Raw genomic sequence first — 26,525 nt, forward strand, 5'->3', positions numbered from 1 at the left:
GTACATGTTGATGGTGTTTGTGATTCATCACATAACTAATGTTTCTTCATGGTCATAAGACCGATGTGGAAAACATGATGGATGAGAATGGGAAAGTCTTCCTCCTCACTTTTTATTGGTTAATGATGTTTGATACAGACCATACAGCTTCGGGAGTATGAACAGTTCTCTCCCAGAAGACAAGTTTAGCAATAGCACAACAATATTAAGAGCTTTTCTCACACTCCAGGGCACAACACATTTTCTATTTTGTGTCACAGAACTGTGCAACCTGTGGCCAATAGCCTTGAGAATAAATTTCTAGAGTTGTTAACAGGTTGTAATGTAACAGGAGTGGGCCAAATTAAGAACCTGGCAGTCCCTCAGCACATTTATCTTTGTAGTAGTAGCAAGCGCCTACAAAACATAGAGTTATAAAGATATTCCCTGGCCTTACATTCTCCAACACAATGCAAGGAATAAATTGAAGTATACACATAATAAAGTAGCAATAATGTCTTAAATGCATTTAATTTGGGGGATGTAGAATTTACTGATTTTACTATTCCATTCCATATTTTCAGGGGTTTTTTAATGGGTCCCCAAAGTTTCATTAGCCCTAGGGCTTGCATTTGTTGTGCCTAATGGATAACACAGGCATGAGTCAGAGGGGGAAATGCTAAGGCTATGCAAACTAATAAAAAATGTGCAAAATAGGCCTTCAAAACCTCTTCACAAAGTGTGGCTCTAAAATACACACAGAGTCTGGGTTTTTCAGTAACCTAGACAAGTTTCAATAGCCAAATAAGGCCTAAAAGTAACACAGTGTGATTTGATAAAAAAAACTGTTGCCTCCCTGGTGTAAATTGCATAGTTGGAATTAAACGTAGCTTTCACTGGGGATAATTCTACATGTAAGATTATTTAAATTTATACAAAAATTAAATGCAGGTAGTCCTCAACATACAACCATCGTACAGGTAGCCGTCAACTTACTAACATAGTTGAGCCCAAAATTTCTGTTGCTAAATAAGACAGTTGTTAAGTGAGTCTTACCCCATTTTGCAACTTTTCTTGCCACAGGTTATTCAGTGGATCGTTGCAGTTAAATTAGTAACATGATTATTCAGTGAATCTGGCTTTCCCATTGACTTTGCTTGTCAGAAGGTCACAAAAAGTTATCAGATGATCCTGGGTCACTACAACCATCATAAATATGAGTCAGTTGCCAAGCATCTTAATTTTGATCATTTCAGGATGCCAAAAAATAATTCTATAGAAAGCAGAATTCTGAGGCAGACAAGTTCCTCAAAGAACAATTTTATTGGAGCGATCATATTGGCACAAGCTGGTGAAAACTGACTCTGAAAGTTCCTGCAGTTTTCATCTGATTAAAATGTGAAAGTTCTCCCTTTCCCCAAACATTGTCCAATCAAGATGCTGGATGGTTGCCTGGATACAGCGCTCCTCCTCTTTCCAGCCACCTGTTGGAATGTCCTTGGTTCCCACAGGAAACTTTTTTTTTTTTTTTACATTTATACCCCGCCCTTCTCTGAAGACTCAGGGCGGCTTACAATGTATAAGGCAATGTTTTGGCTACAAACCCCCATCTAACTATGTCCCCCCGCCCTATCGCTTCTTCACACTGTGGCTACCCTGAAGCCTCCAAAATGGCCCTAGTCAGGTTCGCTTCAGATTGACAAATGTGATCATGGAGATCCTGCAATGGTCATAAGTGTGAACAGCGGTCATAAGTCACTTTTCTCAGTGCCACTGTAACTTCGAACAGTCATTAAACCATTTTTTGTAAGTCGAGGATTACCTGCAGAAACTGTCCTCCCCTAGTGGATTTCTATGGGTGCACCTTTGCCAAAAACTGGTTGGCTTTCATCAAAACCATGGTAAAATGCAGTGACTTAATATGGAATGCTACAAACGGCTGTAAATCCAGCCATGTTCCCAATTGACCAAACTTTGGTCATGTGACCATGGAGAGGGCCCGACCATCAGCACTTTGAACCTGGTTGTAAGCTTCCTTTTTCAGGTGAGTCTTAATTTCAAACAGTCGCTAAGCAACTAGCTGTAAATTGAGGACTTCCTGTAAAAGGAGATTTTGTTTTGGTCCTGCCTCCATCCAGTTTTTCTTTTAGTGCAATCCCTAATTTGCCCTTCAGAGGGCAAGTTCCCCCTTGGTTGGAGAATGTGGCACCTCCTTTTTCATAAAGGGCTCACAATCACACAGTCAAATTAGCTGGGCACATAGCTTGGCACTCCCCGCCCCCAAAAAAACTCCGAAATTACAGATCGAGCTATTCTGACTTCTAATATCTACTCATATCTCTTACTCAGCTAGTGATAACTAATATTCAGAATACTAAACACCATGCTAAACTGGTCAACCCATTACTTTTCAGAAAGGACAGCCTAGTAATTTTTTAATATTATTTTTAAAATATTTTAATAACTACAGGTTTAGTCCTCGACAGTTCATTTAGTGACCATCACTGAAAAAAGGACTTATGACCATTTTTCACACCACCATTGCAACATCCCCATTGTCCCATGATCAAAATTCAGACACTTAACAACTGACTTGTATTTATGGCGGTTATAGTGTCCCAGGGTCATTTCGTGACCTTCTGACAAGCCAAGTCAATGAATGGGTAAGCCAGAGTCAATTAACAAACCTGTCACTAACTTAACAACTGCAGGGATTCATTTAACAATTGTGGCAGGAAAATTCGTAAAATGGGGTAAAATTCAGTTAACAATTATCTCGCTTAGCAGCAGAAATTTTGGGCTCAATTGTCATAAGCCAAGGACTATCTGTATACTCAACTAGGTACAGCAAGCCCAACAATTCCCAAACTGGGCAGGATTGAATAATATTGTAAGAACACTGAGCAGCTAAATGTCTATGGATATTTTCAGTCATCCAGGTCATGGTTGTCCCAAAGGTGCTTTTTTCAAGGGGCAAGTGGACTTTCTGGTTTTTCTTTGAAGACATTTCGCTTCTGATTCAAGAAGCTTCTTTAGCTCTGACTGGATGATGGAGAATCCAGTCAGAGCTGAAGAAGCTTCTTGGATGAGAAGCGAAACGTCTTCAAAGAAAAACTAGAAAGCCCAATTGCCTCTTGAAAAAAGCACCTTTGGAACTGAGCAGCTAACAGATTAGTCTAGATTGGAATCAGACCAAAGAACACAGCTAGGATATCTGTTGTGTAATCCTATTCAAGGCGGCAATAACATTCTACAAGGATAGTGCTCTCTATAAGGAGGAGATGTCACCTTTGCTCTAACTATTTCAAAATGAGATAGCTTTAAAACAGTACCATTCTTTCTCAGAAAGTGTGTGGACCAGGTGCAATATGGCCAGAGTGTTTTTACTAGCGTTATGAAAATGACTTAATTTGTTAAAAAGCAGGGAAGGGAAAAAAACTAAAGAGGCTTCATACACTATACTTTGTTAGATTCCTATTATTCAGAACCAACAAAGGAAGAAAAAAAGAAGTATTTTCATGATTAAGATGGTTTAATAAGTTACTTTTGCTCACTATCAGAGTTCGGAAAAAGGTGTGTCTTTTGGCGCAAACATTTGTTTCCAATATATATTAACAAGTTAGGTGTGCATATACAATTAAGCCCATAATGCAGCTTTTTTCATTTGGGCATACCATATTGTATATTAACCCATTAATTGAATCCAGCTAATTCAGCAAACTCATAATGAATCCAACCAGTTGCCTCCTGTTAAATGTTACAGAATAATAATTTAAAAAGTATTTGTTGCAGTATTCTGTGTGATGTGGGATACAATCAACAATACTGGGCTTTCTGTGTGTGTGTGTGTGTGTGTGTGTGTGTGTGTGTGTGTGTGTGTGTGTGTGTGTAGGTCTTTGGTTATTTGGGTTTTCTCCCGCGGGAGAAAACCCGAATAACCAAAGACCTACATACAAACACCCGCGAAAACCTCAGAAAACATATATATATATAACATAACATAACATAACATAACATAACATAACATAACATAACATAACATAACATAACATAACATAACATAACATAACATAACATAACATAACATAACAACAGAGTTGGAAGGGACCTTGGAGGCCTTCTAGTCTAACCCCCTGCCCAGGCAGGAAACCCTACACCATCTCAGTCAGATGGTTATCCAACATTTTCTTAAAAATTTCCAGTGTTGGAGCATTCACAACTTCTGAAGGCAAGTCGTTCCACTTATTAATTGTTCTAACTGTTAGGAAATTTCTTCTTAGTTCTAAGTTGCTTCTTTCTTTGATCAGTTTCCACCCATTGCTTCTTGTTCTACCCTCAGGTGCTTTGGAGAACAGCCTGACTCCCTCTTCTTTGTGGCAACCCCTGAGATATTGGAACACAGCTATCATGTCTCCCCTAGTCCTTCTTTTTATTAAACTAGACATACCCAGTTCCTGCAACCGTTCTTCATATGTTTTAGCCTCCAGTCCCCTAATCATCTTTGTTGCTCTTCCCTGCACTCTTTCTAGAGTCTCAACATCTTTTTTACATCGTGGCGACCAAAACTGGATGCAATACTCCAAGTGTGGCCTTACCAAGGCATTATAAAGTGGCACTAACACTTCACGTGATCTTGATTCTATCCCTCTGTTTATGCAGCCCAGAACTGTGTTGGCTTTTTTAGCAGCTGCTGCTGCACACTGCTGGCTCATATCTAAATGGTTATTCACTAGGACTCCAAGATCCCTCTCACAGGTAGTACTATTGAGCAAGGTACCACATATACGGTACCGGTGCATTTTGTTTTTATATATATATGTATACACATATACACACACACATACATATATACACATACATATATACATATATACATATATACATATACATATATACATATATATATGTGGATTTTTAAAAACAAAGTTGGACCCCATGCCATTTCTAAACAAAAACAATCCCATTCCTGTTGAAACAGACACCCTTTTCATGTAGGCTAGGACATGAAAAGCAAGGAATTATTTGCTTAGTTGAAAACACAAAAGCAGGGATTTGCAGAGGGGTTTAGGTGCTCAAAAACTACTGATATTCAGTGACCCTCCTAAGCCACAGACACACAAAACAGGCCTGTTCTAGCTTAGAATAATTCCATGTCATGGCCCAACTCATGGCATTTCTACATGACCTTGACTTTTAGAAGTAGTCTGACAAAATGTGGATGAGCCCCATAAAATTAGGACCAGCACTATGGTATTTGAGAAGTACCTTTATTTTTCACTTTGCTTTTGCCTAACAACTGAATACAATGCTGAATCTCCCGTTTGTGAAAATAAATGCTCTTTAATATTTATTTTCTAGACATCGCCTGAAGGCGACCCTGTAAAGACGGCTAATGATTTTCGAAAGAATTATTACAGATTATTGGGAGCTGGGGTATACTAACAATTAAATCTTTAGTCAATTCAAAACCAAGAGTTAGAAGATTCATCATCTCCAAATCTAATTTTAAATATTTGAATAAATAATCTGGATATCTGCCTATCAATGATCATAATGGCGGCATATAAATTTAATAAATAGCATACTAGAAGGTTAGCTCAAATCATGCTTATTTCTAGGTTGCTATTGAACTGCCTTAAGAGGTCCATGTGATAAAAAATAATGCAATGAGTTTAAGGCATCTGAAGTGATACATTAAACATATTTATTAAAACTATATGCAAAACTCCTTTAAAAGACAACTTGAGCAAAGAAGTAGGAATGAGTCATTTACCAGATCAGACTGCTCCTCCAAAATCTTAACTTCTTTTCTCTTTCTGTATAAATCACCATACTCTTTGAACAACTAATTTAAAAAAATATTTTTTTAAAGGACAATTTCTTCCCGGAAATTAAGACAAACTCTACATATATCTGGTCAGAAATAAGGCTCCATAAAATCAACAGGATTTAGTCCTATAAAAGGACTGCAGCCACAATGGTTTAGAATTTGGCCTCTAATCTCTTAGTAAACAGCCCTGTGAAAATGAAGTCACTTAACCACAGAGGGTATAAGTTGTCTTTTAGATTATTTTGGGTTCAAACACCTTGGAAATGTCTGTTTCTCAAGATGCTAATGAGCTACATACAATACAAAAACTTCACCCCCTCTTAGGCCAGGTATTAACCAGAGGTGGGTTTCAGCAGGTTCTGACCATTTCTGGAGAACTGGTAGTGGAAATTTTGAGTAGTTCGGAGAACCGGTAGTAAAAATTCTGACTGGCCCTGCCTCCATTTATTCTCTGCCTCCCAAGTCCCAGTTTATCAAGAGGAAATGGGGATTTTGCAGTAACCTTCCCCTGGATTGGGGACGGAATGGAGATTTTACAGTATCCTTCTGCTGGAGTGGGGTGGGAATGGAGATTTTACAGTGTCCTTCCCTTACCAAGCCCACCAAGCCATGCCCACCAAGCAGTGGTGGGATCCAAATAATTTAACAACCGGTTCTCTGCCCTAATGATTTCTTCCAACAACCAGTTCACCAAACTGCTCAGAAAGTTAACAACCGGTTCTTCCGAAGTGGTGCGAACTGGCTGAATCCCACCACTGCCACCAAGCCACACCCACAGAACCGGTAGTAAAAAAAATTTGTAACCCACCACTGGTATTAACCCACAGAAAAATAACAGCTTACCTATTTTCACCTCTTACTCCACGATATCACATCCATGAGATGCTCAATCTTAAAAATCACACTATTCTGGCCGACTGAAATAATCACAAGTGTTCTACTCCCAGACTACCAGGAGGAGCCTTCAGAAGAGCATCAAGAGAGAGTGAAGGATTTCCTGTCTTCTTTGACAAGGACACCCGTCCTCCTGCTCTCTTTTAACAACCCACAAAGGTCCCACAGCCATCAATTGCAGCATCAGGAGTGAAGCACCGCAAAGCTGCTGCCTGGGGTTTTGCCACACAGATTCCCACAAGAGCAGTGAATCAGAGCAAATTTCTGCTGTGCTCAGTTCAAAGGGAAGGAGTAGCTAAGCGTCCCTGCCATCACAAATTGTGATCATCAAAGGCATTGTTGTTTCTACAATGGAAAACACGGAGAGCCTTTTAAAATACAGGAGAGATCAGGACCAATGCTGGAATCTCAACTCCTTGGTTCTGCTTCCAAATGGTTCGGAATCAGACGGTTTCCTCAACTTGCTATCCTCGGGCTGTGCTTTTTGAAAAGGCACTCCAAACGCCAGAGGCAAAAATGTTAGCAGCACATTAAAAGCAAGAGAATCCGTGTTTATTTTCTATTATTCCTGAGCCCAAGTGTCTCCTGGTTTCTTGCTGAATTCAATTTACCACTGGAAAAACAGGATTCTCCAAAATTATAGATAGTCCTAAACGTACAGCCACAACTGAGCCCAACATTTATCTTGCTGAGCGAGAAATTTGTTAAGTGAGTTTTGCCCCATTTTATGACTTTTCTTGCCACATTTATTAAGTGAATCACTGCAGTTGTAAAATTAGTAACCCGGTTGTTAAGTCAATCTGGTTTGCCCATTGACTTTGCTTCTCAGAAGGTTGCAAGAGGTGAACACTTGACCCCGGAACACTGCAATCGTCATAAATGTGGATGCTGCAACAGTTATGTCTGAAAAATGGTCATAATTCATTTTTTAACTTTGTTGTAACTTAAAATGGTCACTAAGTGAGCTGTTGTAATTTGAGGATTATCTGTAATAGGTATTACAGGTAGTCCTCAACTTATGACCATAATTGAGCCAGGATTTATGGTTGTGGTAGTCATTAAATGGATCACCATGTGATCATATCCAATCTTATGACCTTTTTTTGCAGTGGCGTTATGCGAACATGATGGTCATTAAGCAAGACCATTATACCCAGCGGCATTTGTTTTTGCTGGAAATCAGAAGTAAATACCAGTTTCTGCCAAAAAGGGTTTTTTTCAAAACCCACGTGAACAATGCTAAGAAGCCATGAATGTGAGCCAGTTGCCAAGCATCCCAAACATGATTACCGTATATACTCGAATATAAGCCGATCCGAGTATAAGCCGAGGTCCCCAATTTTACCCCAAAAACTGGGGTAAACTGGGGACTCGAGTATAAGCCGAGGGTGGGAAATGAGGCACCTACCGGTTGGGGAAACCCTCCCTCCCTCAGCTGAGAAGGCTGGCGGCTCCCCCGCCCCGCCCTCTCACTGCACCGGCAGGGCTTCCCCGCGCCGTCCGGTAAAATGTGAAAAAAAGAAAAAAAAAAAAAAACTCGAGTATAAGCCGTATATACTCGAGTATAAGCCGAGGGGCTTAAAAAAAAAAAACTCGAGTATAAGCCATATAGACCCGAGTATAAGCCGAGGGGACGTTTTTCAGCACAAAAAACGTGCTGAAAAACTCGGCTTATACTCGAGTATATACGGTACTTGTCCAGGGGAGGGCGGGGGGTGAGATCGACCGTCAGAATTTGAACATTGGGTCTTAAGTAGCTCTGGCCAGGTCCATCATAACTTTAAATGGTCGCTAACTGTTGGTAGATTGAGGATTACCTATGTAATTGGAAAAAAAAGCCAAGATAACTAAGGTAACGATAGGGGAACAACTTGGGAAAATGTCTGGAAAGCAGTTCTATCCCAACTTAGGTAATCAGCCATTACCCAACACTATTGTAGGCAACAATAAAATGTGATCATAAAGTCAATTGTAATGGCATTCTGCAAATATAAGTAGTCCTCGACTTACAACAGTTCATTTAGTGACCGTTCAAAGTTACATTGGTCCTGAAAAAGTGACTTACGATAAATTTTCACACTTACCACTGTTACAGCATCCCCATGGTCATGGGATCAAAATTTGGATGCTTGACAACTGACTCACATTTATGACGGTTGCAGTTTCCCAGGATCACGTGATCGCCTTTTGTAACCTTCTGACAAGGAAAGACAATGGGGAAACTAGATTCACCTAACAACCCTGTTACTAACTTAACAACTAAAGTGATTCACTTAGCAACTGTGGCAAGAATGGTCGTAAAATGGGGGCAAAACTAACTTAACTGTCTCGCTTACCAACAGAAATTTTAGGCTCAGGTGTGGTTGTAAGTCGAGGACTACCTGTAGCATGTCTTTCATTCTGCTACAGATTCAGCCCAACAGTTGTGGATGATAGGGTAGCAATAGGAACAGCACTTAAGATTTATATACCAGTTCATATGGTTTTTCAGCCCTCTCTAAGAGGTTTACAGAGTCAGCTTATTGCCCCCAACAATCTGGGTCATTTTACCGACCTTGGAAGGACGGAAGGCTGAATCAACCTTGAGCCTCGTCATCATCAAACTCCAGACCTTGGGCAGAGTTAACCTGCAATACCCCATTCTAACCACTGTGCCACATGCATTCTTCATTTGTTCTTTTCTAAGGTTTTGGCAACCCACAGTCTCCTGAGTTCCAGGTGCTGGTGCTTTAATTATTAGGCCATTTGTTACTTAACATCCATCTCCCTGTTCCCTACTTTACTTCTAACCATTATGTTGTGATTTGTTTCATGATGATCTTCTTTCTGCATCTCAGCAATACCAGTATACAGTATATGTGTTGAGGAGATGGGTGATGGGAACGATGAGAAGATTAATCTGCACTACTATTAATCTTCTCATCGTTCCATCACCCATCTCCTTCTACTGATGACTATGACTGTAACTTTGTTGCTTGTATCCTTACAATTTATATTTACCGTATATACTCGAATATAAGCCGATCCGAGTATAAGCCGAGGTCCCCAATTTTACCCCAAAAAACTGGGGTAAACTGGGGACTCGAGTATAAGCCGAGGGAGGGAAATGAGGCAGCTACCGGTCAGGGAAAGCCCCCCCCCCTCAGCCGAGAAGGCTGGCGGCTCCCCCGCCCCGCCCTCTCACTGCACCGGCAGGGCTTCCCCGCGCTAATGCAAAAGCCCGCCAAGTTTGCACCATCCGGTATAATGTGAAAAAAAGAAGAAAAAAAAACTCGAGTATAAGCCGTATATACTCGAATATAAGCCGATCCGAGTATAAGCCGAGGTCCCCAATTTTACCCCAAAAACTGGGGGTAACCTGGGGACCCGAGTATAAGCCGAGGGAGGGAAATGAGGCAGCTACCGGTCAGGGAAAGCCTCCCCCCCCCAGCCGAGAAGGCTGGCGGCTCCCCCGCCCCGCCCTCTCACTGCACCGGCAGGGCTTCCCCGCGCTAATGCAAAAGCCCGCCAAGTTTGCACCATCCGGTATAATGTGAAAAAAAGAAGAAAAAAAAAAAACTCGAGTATAAGCCGTATATACTCGAGTATAAGCCGAGGGGACATTTTTCAGCACAAAAAACGTGCTGAAAAACTCGGCTTATACTCGAGTATATACGGTATATTGTTTCCTGATTGCTTATTTGTAGCTTATGACCATCATTAAGTGTTGTACTTTGGAATTCTTGATGAACGTATCTTTTCTTTATGTACACCAAGAGCGTGTGCACCAAGACAAATTCCTTGTGTGTCCAGTCACACTTGGCCAGTAAAAAATTCTCTTCTCTTCTATTCTATGATTCATTTTCAAGAATTTCCTAGGTCAAAGTTTGGCAGTGCAGTGCCCAGAAACATCAATATAATGTATCTGCAAAAAACAAACAAGCTCCATATAAAATTTAACATAGATGTTTTAAAAAGTTGTAGATTTCAGCAGACCTTTGATGAAGGTATGGGGCTTTCAAACTGAGATCACATCAAAGCTTGGCAACCTCATGAAGGATACCTGTAAGACACCTGCAAAACACCTCAGGAGTACAACCAATACAGCCTCATGAGATCTAGCAACCTCGCAGAATCTCAGCAATTTTTAAAATGTGTTCGTTTATATTTTACTGCCAGAAAAAGCCACTAAGCCCTTTAACCAAGAATCCTTTGTGAGTTTTGCCTACTGATGCCAAAGTCTACAAACCGAAAAAGGCAACGTCAGTGTTTTTTTTTTTAAATTACTGCCTTAAGATGTTTATTATTGCTATTATTCAGAGCATCCTGAAACAAAATGTAAAAATAATGAGTACAATATTTGGTATGTTCAACTACATTAATAAGAACAAGCACAGATAAAATGCTAATGGATATGATCAGAATTTTATCAAAGTTCAGCTAATATTTCTTGGATAGGGTCATAGGAAGAGATATTTTTGAGAGTCAAATTTATCAGTTGGCATGATTACATCTGGATCTCAGGGTTCCCTGTGCTTCTATTTTTGAGTCAAAATACCAAAGAAGTACCTAATCCCATATTGCAACTACCGAAAATACTCCTAAAAATTTGTTGTGTCTCATCCAATCTCACCTCAGCCGGGGTCTTCTTATCTGCTTCCGAACACGGAGGAATGTTCTAGTATGCCTCCCGGCCCCAGCCCTGGCTCCATGCCCAGACAGGCTGAAGAGGAAGAAATACCTCCAGCCCCCAGCTCTGGCTCCATGCCCAGGCAAACGGAGCAACTAGATCCCTCCCCCTCCTCCACAGCATGTGAGCCTGAGGGAGGTCAATTACCAACAGCTGCCGACTGGAGTGACCCTCGCTTCAGGAGAATTGATAGGCAGCGTCAACAGAAGGAAGGGAGGGGCAGGCCTGGATAAGTGCTGAGTCATGGAGCCACACCTCATGGCCTATATAAAGGATCTGCTTTCTGGCATTCTCTGAGTCAGGCAAAGTCTAAACATATCTTGCTGAAGTCACTTTCTGGTCTCCTGCCTGCCCTGAGGACTTTGCTAGGACTTTGGCAGAGCTGCAGAGGCACACCTGATTCGGATTTCCCTGACCCGGCCGTCAGCGGAGGAGTGGGACACGACAAAATTCATGTTGGGCTCTGTGCGGGCAGGGGAATTTGAGTGACAAATAGATAGGCTGTTTGATGGGTCTTCTGGATACCAGTTCCAAAACAGAAATGCCCACCACCTACCAATAAAAAAAAACTGAAGAGATACACAATGCTAATTTTCCTACCCAGGAATGAATTCTAACAGAGGTTTTGATCAGTGCTTGGAAGAGAGGCTTTTGTTTACTTGCCCTTCAGGAAACGAAAGCTAATGATACTAATAAATGACTATTCAATACACGAACAATGAGGCAGAGGAAAAGTGACAAGCTGTTAACTAGACACACTGTATAATTAAGGTGAAGCTGGTGGTGGCGGCTAATTTTTTTTTCCCCTTTCAGCAAAGAAGGAATTTGGAGCTACAGGAAAATGTCTCCCTTCTAACAATGAGGCTATAAAGTGAAGAACATTTACTGTAATGAAGACAAACTTGACATCACCTTTGTTGTCATATTAAATTGCCGGTCTCAATGTATTCAACTACATAAAAAAGGAATTAAGGGACAGGTTCTAATTGCTTCGCCTTCCTACAAGAAATTTCTTTTTCTTCGGTTCTAACAGTGATTATGTCGGATTAATTATGCCATTAATCAGTTATCTTCTCTTGAAGTTAACAAATCCTGCTTGGAGAATGGTTGTGGTGTTAACATTGGGGGCTTGGGGGTGATTAGAAGGCATGATAAGCCTTTGGTAAGTCATTCTATTGAAATTTGCTCTAGCCAAGCAGGAGTCAAATTGGGTTGTTTTTTTTCTTTCCAATTTTTTTCTCCCAAATAGTCATCTCTGCAAAGAAGACATTAACAACCAGCCTAGAGGCAGCTGGAGAAGACACTGCAAGGGAGAACTTTGTCCTCGTACTAAGAATCAGACATCATTTCCATCACTTGGTTTCAATCTCATGCAAGATCAAGACAACAGACGCCCAATGTGCAGGAATGCAATTTAATATTCATGGTGCAGCGTTCATAAGGAGTCATAGCACGTCTGTGTCACCACACAGGCTGGATATTTATATATGGTCCTCTAAGACATGTCAAAAAGGGGTGGGCTTCTATGCTCATGGCTACTTTCAATTCTTCCCTGCCTAGGAGAGAGACAGCATGCAGATGCTGGCATTTGGGGAAAAGAAAATGAAATTGAGAATACGAAGAGCAATGCTAGAAAAAACCAGGTTCTCTAGATTAGAAAATCACACTTATTTTAAAAAAATATGCCAGAGGTCCAATCCAGACACACAACTTGAAGAAAAGGATAAAGGAGTATGACCATATAGGAAAAGAGACCAACGTGCACATTATTAAATTGTTACCTGTGAATATCAACAAACATGAGTATATTGGAGCTTTAGGTAGCTATTGTAACACAATTTGTGTATTTAGGATTAGTTTATACCAGGAAACATGGATGTAGTTTATCTTTGTTTCTTAGGATGACCTTGAAACAATCTCCATTGTTTTGGCAAAATTACCTTCATAGAATTATAGGCAAGGTTAAAGTTAGAAAACTAGTTTGGTGTAATGGTTAAGTCATCAGTTTAGAAACCAGGAGACCATGAATTCTAGCCCTGTGTTAGGCACAAAATCAGATGAGTGACCTTGGGTCGCTCCCACGGCCCGAAGAAGAAATCAGTGAAAAACTATTTCTGAAAATCTTACCAAGCAAACTGTGGGGATTTGTCCAGGCAACCTCCAGGAGACTATAAATAAATAAAAATTAAGTCTACCAGATTGGTACTGCAAAAAGGAAGCAAGGCCTAAAAGTCCAAATCAAATCCATGGCAGGGTGGATTTGATTTAAATCAAGTCCATTTAAATCATATTTTTTAAAGGGCAACTGTCATCTCTGTCCCGCAACGGCTCCTCCTCTGACCCTCTGTTGACTCACCAACAGTCCCAATATTGCCGAATATACAGCCTCATGCTACATAACCAGGCTCCATTTCATGCTGAATAAACTAAATTATTAATGTATCTTAAATAGAAAACTATCTTTAGACCGATTTTTTACTCCAAAAGCATTTTATTAAAATAAATTTGATAAAAATAAATCCGATTTAAATTTTAAAAAATCCTAGTTGTTTTTATTTATTTATTTTTTTAAATCATCAATTTTTTTTAAAAAAATTCAATTTTTATCCATTTTGATCCATGGCTCATGGAATGCAAATGAAGATCCTTTTGATTCAAAGCAGATGCTGGTTGCAAGAGACTGATGAACCAATAGGTAGGCTAAGGAATGTAAAGAATGATACAGTAAAATGGAATGTGGTACAGCGGCTCTAGGAGTCCTGGTGATGCTGGTAGATTACACCTTCTGAAGGAGAACATCCTAAATGCCTGGCCCTTGCAGGTAATCCTGGAATCTTTCTCTCTGAACTAGCTTACACCAAAGCTCGGCTAAGAGATGAGTTTAAAATGTGTTTAGGCTGTGAAGTGAATGGTTGCTTCCCAATAAAGGAGAATATTTGTAGTTCAGGTTGAAATGGGCAGTTGTTGGTGCTCCCTGAACTTGGTTGTTTTCTTTCAGACGTTTCATTAGCCAAACTAGGTAACATTGTCAGTGCTAGTAGTTTGGGTAATGAAACGTCCACAAGAGAACAATCATGCTCAGAAAGAACCAAGGACCTCGTGGTTGCTTTTGGTAGGATAAATAAGACTGAAAGAGCTAAAGCATCTTGCAAGACAACCCAAGTTACCTGGGACAGAACATCTGGGGAAGGGGTGGAACACATAAGCACAGACTCAGTATCGAGTATAGAAAGCTGGGCCATGAAAAATTAAAGCACATCTGTTTTCAAAAACTAGCTAAGTTAATGATAGGCTTTATCCTCCCACTCCTACATCTCTATCACAGGAGAAACCTCCTGGCTCTCTTTCAGGAGACCGAGAGAAGGTTTTACAATGCTGAGAAAAGGCAGGCAGGAAAGGAAAACAGGGCTCACAGCTGCTTTGAAGGCATTCCTTTTTCTCCTTTCGTAGCTGCCGGCTGGCAAATTTTGGCACAGATTGCAAAATAAACAGCAGTTGTGCTTCAAGGAACATACATAAGTAATTGCACAAAAGCTAGCGTTTCCATTTCGGGGACTTGTTGAACAGTGTGCTCTGTATGTGAGCAGCTTGCTGACAGAATAGTCTAAGCATTCAGAGTGTGTGTGTATTTGTGTGTGTGTGTTTCTGTGAGCAGGCTCAGACCACATACAGATGCTCAGAACAAACTAGATCCATTTTACTTTGAAAGCTTTCTTAATGCAGGTTTCATTCAATCTTTCTGCCTGGTATGTCTCATTAAAGCTTTTAAAGGTATTCTTTCCCTCAGTGTAGAATAAGTACAGTATACAATTCTGCTTTATTATGCCATATTTTCCTTTTGGGACGAAAAGGGAATCACATTTCTAACTTTACAAGTCCTTCCAAAAAGTATTTGTTTGCTTATTCTCCCATTTTTGAGTATGAAAAAAGAGAGCAGAAATAACATACGGTACAGGTAATCCTTGATTTACTACCATAATTGAGCCCAAAGTTTCTGTTGCTAAGTGGGACAGTTGTTAAGTGAATTTTGTCCCATTTTATGACCTTTCTTACCACATTTGTTAAGTGAATCACTGGTTAAAATCATGCAGTTGTTAAGAAAATCTATCTTCCTCCACTGACTTTGCTTGTCAGAAGGTCGCAAAAGGCGATCACATGACTCCGGAAATTGCAATCACCATAAATGCGGTATGAGCCCGTTGCCAAGTATCTACATTTTGATCACATGACCATGGGGATGCTGCAATGGTTATAAGTGTGAAAAACAATCATGTCACTTTTTTCAGTCCCATTGTATCTTTGAACAGTCACTAAACGAATGGTTGTAAATCAAGGACTACTTGTAATTATCGTTATAATAATATGAATAATATTCAGCTTTCAGCAGTACAGTAATGCATCCAAGAATCATTATTCTCTGATGTTTAGAATTGTGCCAGCATTCCCTAGTTCAGCATTGCCTAGTTCATGTATTTTTAAAAATTCTCCTGATTTTCTTAAAGGGACTTGGCACTTTAGGAAGTGTGGAAGGACAACACAGTGTAGGACTCCTTTTCGTGCATTGCAGACACGATGTCAATAAATAAAGAGCAGGGAGGACTTTCATCCCTGTAACCACCAGATTTCCTAATCTTCCTTGATTCATTAGTTGTAGATGTTTGCAAAGAGAAGTGATTAGCACTGAACTCAAATGGCCTTTCTAAATTCACAACCAGATTTAGAGTGGAAATTGAGTGAATGAGTTCTATCAATTTCCCAGGAAAAAGAAAATGTTCAGCAGTTCCTCAAAAGCAGGAGTCTGCTCAAGAGTGGCAGTAACCCTACTAATAAAAAGCCCAACAGATATACTAGGTCCCTTCTAGTGGTTTTACCAGGAAAGCTGCAGATCACCAAAGAGAAGATTGTACAGTGAAAGACTAGACTAGGGGGCTCCAAACTTGGTGACTTTAAGATTTATGGACTTCAACTCCCAGAATTCCCCAGCCAGCACAGACCACAAGTCTTAAAGTCACCATGTTTGGAGACTCCTGCACCAGAGAATCATACATAGACATATATCAAATGCAAGAATATCACTTCCCCTGTGAAAGTTTCACTGAAAGTTTCTTCTCTGGTAGAATTTCTTGAGTCAATTTTTTCATTATAGGAAATTTAAAAAGCAGGAGAACTTTCCGGCCTGGTATAGTTTCAGGTCCTCCAATTGCCTGTAGAAATCTATGAGAAGAAACTTTAGTGCAAACATCTAAGCCTATCTTAAAGATGACAGAAGTATTAGACACTCTAGGCAATATCATAAACGCAAGCTTACTACCTTTGGTCTCCCAAGCGATTCTTACTAACAAGCCATGAAAAATCAATTTAATAGAGCAGAAATCCCCAACACCCAGGCCACAGCCCAGTATCAGGCCGCGACTGTTCAGAACTGGGTCGTGCAAGCAGCAGGCAAGCTTATTTGACTGGATCAATCGATCCTTTCTTGTGATTCTCACATTATATGAATCCCCTTTAAATGCAGTTAAGGATGTTGTAGGAACCTGGCCAATGATAAATACCTACAAAAATCCCTGACATATGAAAACTGAAACTAAGAAGTTCATTAAAACAAATTATTTTAGTTGTGATGAATGTTAAATGAGCTTTAGATCCAAACAGCTGCTAATGAAAAAAGCATCCAGTGGCAATTTCATTGCTGAAACTGATTTCGGTACATCTCTCAGATTTGCCCAGGCCATAGGTTTAAACTTTTCTTTGATTTAATTAGAAAATGGAAAGTACTGCTAACTTAATTAAATAGCCTCAAAAGAATTACTGGTATTGGGATATTACAGCATTGATTTAGCCAATTAAAATAAGGCAGTGAAATGAATTTGTTTAATTGGTCAACAATCCACTTTAATAGCTACAGTTGCTCTTGGGAGGAGACAGTAGGCCATCTAAGTTTACAGATGAGGTCCAATGTACTAAAATGTGAAAAAACACGGCTTGGTGGGTGCTATAATGCATTAACAATTAATATGAAGGCCCAGAATAGTAAATGAGACAAAATAAAACCTGCCATTAAAAACACCAATGTGGAACTAATTACATTACCTGCGCTGCTAATGTAACAAAATACATCTACATTATCTCCAAAAGTAATGAAAAGGTAGGGCTCTTCCTGTACAAACAGCCATTATTCTGGGAAAGAAACTAAAAGGACTAATAAAACACTATCTTATGACTTCCATGGCTTCATAACCAGAAGAAACTAATAAACAGTCTGAAACTACATTGCTTAAATAATGCTGCTTCGGGTACCAAAAGTGCAGAGAGGACATCTCCATTATTAATTTATATTCTGGAAATATAAAGTTGAAGAATATTTTCCAAGAAATTGATTATTGAAACTAACTAACTGTCTGTCCTCATTAAAACCTTCAATCTCAGCCAGCTGTCAAACTGTTGAAAGCTGACGCAGCCTTTAGGGGCACCATAGCAACAAGACCCATCACCTAGGCAATAGCGCTCTTATTCTAGCAACCCTTGAGTGACCTAGTTCTAGCCCTCCCCATTAAAAATTTTGCATAGTAATTTGCACATAAGTCTGCTCCAAGCAGACATATTACTTTTTTGTTGTGATTAGAGAGGTAATCTAATCCCAAATTCCTACAATGAGGAACAATTTTTTTTTTTAAAAAAAGTTGTTTGTGAGGTCAACTTTAGGAGAATTTTGTGATCATGCTTGCTATCTATCTTGTTACTATGTACATGTCTGATGAGCAGCCAACAATTTAAATTTCTTTAAAAACAAATTTCCTAGTGGGGCTCTCCAGATTTCTTAGCAAAATTCTGTCATCATCTACTTTCCTCCTAAGTCATGTAAAATTAAACCAACTTGATTATACCAGATACTCTCAAATAAACAGAAATTATCCTTTACAAGATGTAACTGAGTTTACAGATTGTACTAAACTAATGATGATGTCACTGTAGTTGTTGAATAAGCCACAAGGGGCTGGGTTCATACAACACACTAAGTCAGAATCAGATAATGTATTCTTTGTTGTGATGCATGGCTCTTTTTTAGCATCATCTCTGAATGTGTTTAGCAAATTTGTGTCACCTGGTATCTGTTGGGGCTGCTATTTCTAGAATTATCAGAGTGCATGTATTCTGGAATTCAGAGTCCAGAATACATGCAGGTCAGGCATATATAACTGCTTTATCTAATTTGATATCTAAGCTTTATGTTATTCCTTTTGGTTAGAAGCCCAGATGAGGAAGATGGAGAACAAAGGAATAAATCATACCCGGCAAGAATAACAAAGAATGTATTTAAATGCTTCGAGGAACAGACTTGCAGAAATAGAAGAAGAAAAAATAATGTGGCAAATATTGCCTAACAAAAGAATTCCTCACCCACAAAGCAACAACAAAGCCATAAAGACACTGACTACAGTACTGGTAGCTATGAAATATCCTGAAAGTCAATATGGCCTCTAAATGATGTAAGACTGAAACTGAGGTCACTGCAGAGATGGAAGACTATTAAAATTTCCCCAGAATTGCAGGCAAGACTAGAAGTTGAAAAACTTCATGGGAAGAAGAGGCAAACTACTTCTATACTTCTACTATACTTCTATACTGCTGTCGTGTCCCACTCCTCCGCTGACGGCCGGGTCAGGGAAATCCGAATCAGGCGTGCCTCTGCAGCTCTGCCAAAGTCCTAGCAAAGTCTCAAGGCGGGCAGGAGACCAGAAAGGGACTTCAGCAAGATAAGGTAGACTTTGCCTGACTCAGAGAATGCCAGAAAGCAGATCCTTTATATAGGCCATGGGGTGTGGCTCCATGACTCAGCACTTATCCAGGCCTGCCCCTCCCTTCCTTCTGTTGCCGCCGCCTATCAATTCTCCTGAAGCGAGGGTCACTCCAGTCTGCAGCTGTTGGTAATTGTCCTTCCTCAGGCTCACATGCTGTGGGGGAGGGGGAGGGGTCTAGTTGCTCCGTTTGCCTGGGCATGGAGCCAGGGCTGGGGCCGGGAGGCATGCTAGGACATTCCTCAGCGTTCGGAAGCAGATAAGATGGGCCCGGCTGCGGGAAAAGCAGACGAGGCACAACAACTGCTCCCAAGAAAACATCATGCATGCATGCATGCATGCAACCATTTGATGGTGCTGGAAAAGGAGATTTACGACTGGTCCCGGAAGCTGCAGCATCCCCAAGGTCATGTAATCACAATTGGTGTGCTTGGCAACTGATGCAAACTTACGACGGTCACAGTGTCCTGCAGTTTCATAATCACCATTTGCTACTTTTACAGTTGGTATTCAATAAGCAAAATCAATGGAGAAGGCAGAGGAAGTCACAAGTTGCAGTCGTGTGATGTCACACTTAATCACCACCAGTGATTCATGTAGTGGTAATGTGGAACGCCATTGTACTTTGAGGAGGTTAGTGGCATACTCTGATTTCTCCTTCACAGTAAGAAAAGCCTAGAATCAATGAGTTTAGAACTAACCTGCTTGGGTTTTTTTGTTTTTGTTTTTTTTACTTTTCTTTGTTGAATAAAGGAGAAGAGGAGTGAACTTCCCATTGCTTCAAACCTGGGAGAGTCTTTCGCTTCCATCCCAGAATATGTACCATCCAGTCAATGCCAAGTCTTGTCTCACAACCACAGAAGCAGGACCATGAAGTCTTAGTGCCAGGTTTTAATAAAAACCCTAGTATTGGCCTTTAAGCAGGGAGCTTCTGCACAAAACCTAGCATTGAGTACTGTGGAAACCGGCCAGCTTTCAAGTATCTTTGATGTCATTTTTAAGAAACTCCTGACAGCTTGTAAGAGATTTGGGTATCGTCTTGCTTGGTATGTATGTTTTTTATGTTAATAATAAAGCTTAAAATGCCTTTATTCACTGGTGTACTTATTGTCTCTGGATCCAAAAGATCCAGAGATCTGTTTGGATCTGGGCACCTGATCACTGCCCTGACACTTGGCAAAACAATTCACCAACAACCCGCAGTCAGAACCTCCCCTCTAAGTTGGGCATGGTCACAGGATGTTTTACTTTATAACACTTTATAATTATATGATGTTATAGATTATCTAGTTTAAATTGCACTTGGTAAGTGAGGACTATCTATAATCACCAGGAACTGATCTGAATTTGAGGGAGTCTTCCCCTTGATCCTTACTCTGGAGAAAAGGGTGGCTGCCAGACTGGGCCAAACAAGAAATGAACAAAAATATCTTATAACTCTATTCATCCAGGTTCTCCATCTCAAGTGGCAGTCATTTTCAAACTCTTTAGGAAATTCATTAGCAGCATGGGCAATCTAAAACATTCCAGATGGCAGACATGAATTCATTTCCCGCTCTCTAAAATATATGGATCCTTTACTCCAGGGAGGAGTCTGGCAATCTGCTTTGGAGAACAAATTCCATCAGTCATAGCTACTATCACAAATGGTACAGACTGTGAAAACCATAGCCCCAAAACTATGGGACTGGTTTGGCTATCTTAATTCTACAGATACGAGGGATCATCGTTGTCTTTCCACATTGTCACTTTTTCTGGAGTGACATCTTGTCAGAGTTACATATAAAACATTAAAATGGCAACTATATTGGAGTAAAGTCTCCTCCTCTTCCGCCGCCTCCTCTCACCACAACCCCCAAAATCAATAGATGAGAAAAGTTATAAAGGCTGATATAAGAGACCAAAGCTTTCACAAATTGCCATACACATTTTGTCCTATTTTAACAGTGTATATTTAACCAAGTCATCTTGAAGGTTGTATCTCCTTCAGATGTTACTTTAGGATATTAAGCAACCTTCCCGTATGGCTCCCTAAACACTTCTGGTTATAAAGGGCTTCCCCAAGTAGCTATAAAAGATCAAGCCACTGTGGGATGCAACAGGAACAAGGCTAGATCTGTTCTGGGAGGTGGGAGAAAAAGTCCTAGACCTCCAATCTCTTTTGCTTGAGATTTTGGAAAAGAAGAATGCAGCAATCTCAAAAAAAGGGGGGGATACTGCTGAAAAATTCAGTTCACCAGCATTTGCACTTTAAATGACTACTTCAGATTCAACCACAATACACGAGCACACAATAGATACAAACTTAAAGTGAACCGCTCCAAACTTGATTGCAGAAAATATGACTTCAGTAACAGAGTTGTTAATGCCTGGAATGCACTCTAGACTCTGTAGTCTCATCCCAAAACCCCAAAAACTTTAATCTAAGACTCTCTACTGTTGACCTCACCCCATTCCTAAGAGGTCTGTAAGGGACATGCATAAGAGCACCAGCATGCCTATTGTCCCTGTCCTAATGTTCCCATTAATTGTATTCACTTTATGTATTCAATTCATGCTTATGCTTATATATATTACCTAATATGTACTCGACAAAATAAAATAAAATAAATAAATGGAAAGAACCTGAAAATTAAGTAGGTCAAGTCCTGGGACAAGAATTTTGGTCCGTGAACATACATAACAAACTATCCTACATAAACAGTGTGATGGCAGACTTTAACCCCACATTGATTGGGACCAAACTCAGATAAACATGATCCTACCAGGAAATTCCAGACTTGTCTTGACGACAAATTTATTTTTCAGAGGATGGAACATTCAACAGGGAAGACATAAATGAGGAAGTAGAAGTAGCACACTGAGTAAAAGTGACTTTGTGACACTGAAGTTTTGGATTTTACACTGACATTGTGATTAGTCAAACACCTCTCTTAATAGACTTCAAAAATGTGGGTTTAACAAAATAAGAGCAATGACAAATAAGATCCGGGAGAGGAATCCTAGCAGAACTGCAAATGAAAAGGAAAAGGAGGACAGCAAAAGAAACCAAAAGATGTGAGCAAAAAGATGAGAGAATAAGAAAAGGGTGCAAACAAGGAAATAGATAGTTGAAAGAGGTTGCCGAAGGCTGTTGGACAGATGACTCCAGATTATAGCCCGATTGACCTGAATCACCTCTTCAGACAAGTCCAGAGCTATGATTTCTATCACCCTTTCTGACAGAATAAAAATTTAAAAAAATAGGGAGGTTTAAAATAGCTCAAGCAACACTATTTGCCACCACCTGGGAGACTTTGGCTTTTCTAGCTTGTATCTTAACCTAGATTCTTCTATGCTTCTTCTAATATATTCCCAATTTATACTTACTGGGAATATTTAAAAACAGAAAGATGAGCAACAATTCTCATATTCTCATGGGGGATTATTGGTGTATAATTAAGCAATATCCATAGTAACAAGTAAATCTACATTAACCTGACCTACTTTAAAAAAAAAATCCATCAGCTTTTGGGACAATGACATACAAACTGATTGAGCCTTCCCAATTCTGCATAAGAAGGGCAGAGTGTGGAAATATTAGGAGGCAACAAAACACAAGGCCTTAAGGACCCACTGATAAAGCAAATTATAGTTTTGGTAGTTTTGTACTTGCATTTACAGAGATAAAATGTTGATCTATGGTGAAAGGAAATCCCACAGAGATATATAGAAGCAAATGGACAAAGAAAGACTGTCAGATATATATCATTTTAGATTATCAGAAAAGATGCGATGTACAAATAACTTGCAGACCCAAACCAACAGTTTGCAGTTTTCTGCATTTGTTGCTTCATAGGTAAGAGCACTGCACATTCAAAAGGTTTAACTACTCTGCTAAAAATGTAATTACCAATAACTTATCCAACAAATCTACCCAACCCATCAGCATATCTTAAATATGTATCTCCATTTGACTTCATCCTTTTTCTTCCTCTTCTCCACAGATCACAGTGCCCTTAATAACCTAGGAAACACACAGCAATAATATTCTTGAGAAACTAAACATAAAAGTCATTCTGCTTAAAAAACCGGTTCAAAGTCCCAATTGTGTAAATGAGGAGCAGCATGATGCAGGGACAGGAGTTTCCTTGCACTGATGTTTAAAGAGTTTGGGCAATGACAGGATATAGGTTAGAGTTCATTGTCTGGCTGAAGTTTGAGGAACATCTCTACTTACGATAAGCTCCTACATTTCTCCAGGAGGAGGTACTGAAAGGTCTTAGTTGCTCAGAAACTAACTGTGCCAAATAGCTGCTCTCTTCTTGTGCTGTCATTCATTTTCCAACAGTACTATGGAAGTGTAGGAAGTTATCACCCACCCCTCCTAGGAAAATGAGATATTTTAGGAAATATTAAAAGGGCAGAATATTTCCCCTAAAAGGGAGGCAGAAACTCAGCTCCCCCCTTTGTCAATGGGCCATTAAGGCCTGGGCCAATCTATTCTACATAACAAAGATTTATCTCCTTCAGGCAGAGCCATAGTAGGAATTGCCCAAAGCCCTTTCATTAGATCATCACCCAGCAACAGTCAACCAAGCCTGGGACTCAAAAGACAACCTATAGAGTTACCCCTGCATGGGCCCATGGGAGTCTGACAACCAATCAGAACACAAGCTCAAATTCAAAGCCCAACAGAGGGTATAAAACTTAGGCACTCTCAGCATCTCTCCCCCTTTTTCCCAGGATCTCAAGCCATGTGATCCTGTTCATCAATAAACCACCTTTCCAAGCAACTTCCATGAATCCAGTTTTCCCCACTTGGAACTGAACCCATATAGGCATTTCTTCCAACAGAAGGATAATTAAGATATCCCATATTTAAAAAAATCTATTACCATTGGCTGCAGCAGGTCAAAGCACTAATATCACAATCAGCGTGCAGAATTAAGATGAGGGAGTTTTGTAGAAGCGTGCATGCATATTTGGGGAATGTTTAACTTTTTGGATGCATTGAATCTATTTAATGCTTTAATTCTTTGTGTTTTATTCATAAAATCAATGGGAAAGTGTTGTGGTGTTTTTCCACCAAATACAGTGGCACAGTCTTTGAAGGCAGCAAAAAAAAAAAAAAAAAAGATCTGAGACTTGATGTCTGTCCCCCTCTGGTGTGTGTAAATGGCAACACAGCCTCCCCTTAAGCACCTTAGGGGAGGGGGGAATCTTGCATATTAATTAGCACTCATTTTAAAACTAAGGTACATTCCATCTGCACAAATCCAGAACAGAAAAGAATGCCGCAATATGTCTTACATGTACTGGGAGGCTTCTAATGCAGTATACAAGAGTGAAATTTTTGTTCAGCCATTTAAAAAGTTTTGCAAATGCTTTGAATTTGGTCTCAATTTTGTGAAAAAGTTCAACAACTCAAAGAACTAATAGTCTAAACTGGATGTCTCATATCTCCGCTGTATTTAAAAAAAATACTGGATGTCTCATATCTCCGCTGTATTTAAAAAAATCCTCCCAATGTAGGATATCAAGTTGGAGTTGGAATTAGTATAAGTAGTCCTTGGTTAACAACAGCAATTAGAACTTAGAATCTTGTTGCTAAGTAATGCGGTTGTAAAACACAACATCACATACTTGAGCTGCTTAGCAATGGAATGGTTACCATCATTAAGCAAATCCTGAGCTGTCACTGAGCACAATATCACATGCTCAGCATTTGTGAACTCCTGCCAACTTCCCCACGGACTTGGCTTGTGGGAAGGCAGCAGTGAAGGTCACAAATTGCAATCACATGACTACAGGACACTGCAACGTTGTAATTGTGAGCCAAGCGCCCAAATCGCAACACATAACTGCGCATCTGCTTTAACAGTCAGAAGTACAAAGATCAATCATAAGTAGCACTTATTCAGCACTGTCAGAAATCTGAACGGTTGCTGAACAGTCATTAAATGACGACCACCTGTACACAAATATAAAAAAAGGAGAAAAGGAAAATGGAACGTACATAGCACTTACAAAACACCCAATTCTTCTTTAAATCCGAAGGGGGGGTTGCAAACTGGACATGCTATTCCCAGCCACATTCTTGCAAGAAATCCATTAATTTATCTTCCTTGTACAGAAGATAATCATACTTTTTGTTATTATTCACAATTGCACATCTGCCATCTTAGGACAAGTACCTAAACAATGCACTTTGAATGTCAAGTACTATTCTTTGGTGATTATCAAGGAATGAGAAGCAAATCACGGCTTTAAAGATCTGCTCTACAGATCATGTCTCAGATCCACCCTATCAATCTGTGGCAAATGAGGATGGATCCTGAAAAATCTGAATGTGTGTGTGTGTGTGTGTGTGTGTGTGTGTGTGTGTGTGTGTGTGTGGCCGTATGGGTGTATTTCTCTTGTGGGACAGTCAAAAGAATTGGAAACTGTTGCAGTACTCCATTCTGCCAAGTTTTCCGATTGCCTCAAAGTTGAGGCCGTGCCAAGAAACAAGAAAAAAAACACTGTTCAAACTCAAGTTGGTTGGCATTTTAGGTTTACAGAAGCTACTTCTAAAAAAGAAAAGCGGCATTGCAAGCCAAAAATAAATCTGTTTTATGTCCTGTCCAAAGGACCTCTCTATCAGGAAAGAATTGTTTAGCTCCACTAGGTAATACATTCTTCTAGCATAGTAATCACAACGGTAAATTCATCAAAATCTAGCAGAACTGCGGCTTCATAGCCTCACTTTCTATTGCGCTCCCCCATTCCCAGCTTCCCCCAGGCTCACCTTCAGCAGAGCAAGCTGAATACTGTATATTGCAAAGAGCTTTTCTTACATAAGGGAGACGCATTTCCAGTGAAGGATCAAACCAAGCAATGGCTTTTGCCCAAGAAAGAATGGCAAGCCATCTGCTTCCAGTACTTTGGAAGTACTCAGCCTCCAATTCATTCTCTCTGCCCCCCTCCCCCCTTGCACAGGCTTTTCTAGAGCTTTCCAACTTCCAAGTACAACTACAACAAACCTGCTTTTCAGATCTCTGGGGAGCGATACACACACACACACACACACACACACACACACACACACACACACACACACACACGACTTCCCGTTTTGAAAAAAAAAAAAGTTCATTAAGCTTTCTCTTAAAGTGGAACTTCCTATAAACTTCTCCCTAGCAATTTGACAAAACCTGTTTTTACTAGAACTTGTTTCCTTCTTAGGAAAGAGACATTTCTTTGCAATTTTCAGAGATGTTGACCATTAGTGGCTAGTAACCAGAAGATCCCACCTCTGGCCTGTTTATGTATTAGTCCCTTTTTTAAATCTAATTTTTGTTAATGTTTTAATTTGTAATGTTTTTAGTATTCTAAC

General features: G+C 39.9%; 1 protein-coding gene across 3 annotated transcripts in view; it reads right to left on the reverse strand.

Moving 5' to 3' along the window:
- Positions 1-26,203, reverse strand: part of ACOT11 (acyl-CoA thioesterase 11) — an 81,118-nt gene extending 54,915 nt beyond the window's left edge. Inside the window, exon 1 of one of the 3 annotated variants that reach the window (XM_058176970.1) lies at positions 26,173-26,203. Coding sequence is in view for 1 of the 3 variants with exons in the window: in XM_058176966.1 (XP_058032949.1) it covers positions 25,987-26,001 (15 nt within the window). In the remaining 2 variants the exon portion in view is untranslated. Of the gene's footprint in view, positions 1-25,937; positions 26,060-26,172 lie in introns of those variants that run through there. The other 2 variants (XM_058176969.1, XM_058176966.1) reach the window with 2 other exon arrangements.
- Positions 26,204-26,525: the final 322 nt, after the last annotated feature.

The sequence above is a fragment of the Ahaetulla prasina genome, chromosome 3 (assembly GCF_028640845.1).
Source record: "Ahaetulla prasina isolate Xishuangbanna chromosome 3, ASM2864084v1, whole genome shotgun sequence".
Taxonomy (NCBI): domain Eukaryota; kingdom Metazoa; phylum Chordata; class Lepidosauria; order Squamata; family Colubridae; genus Ahaetulla; species Ahaetulla prasina.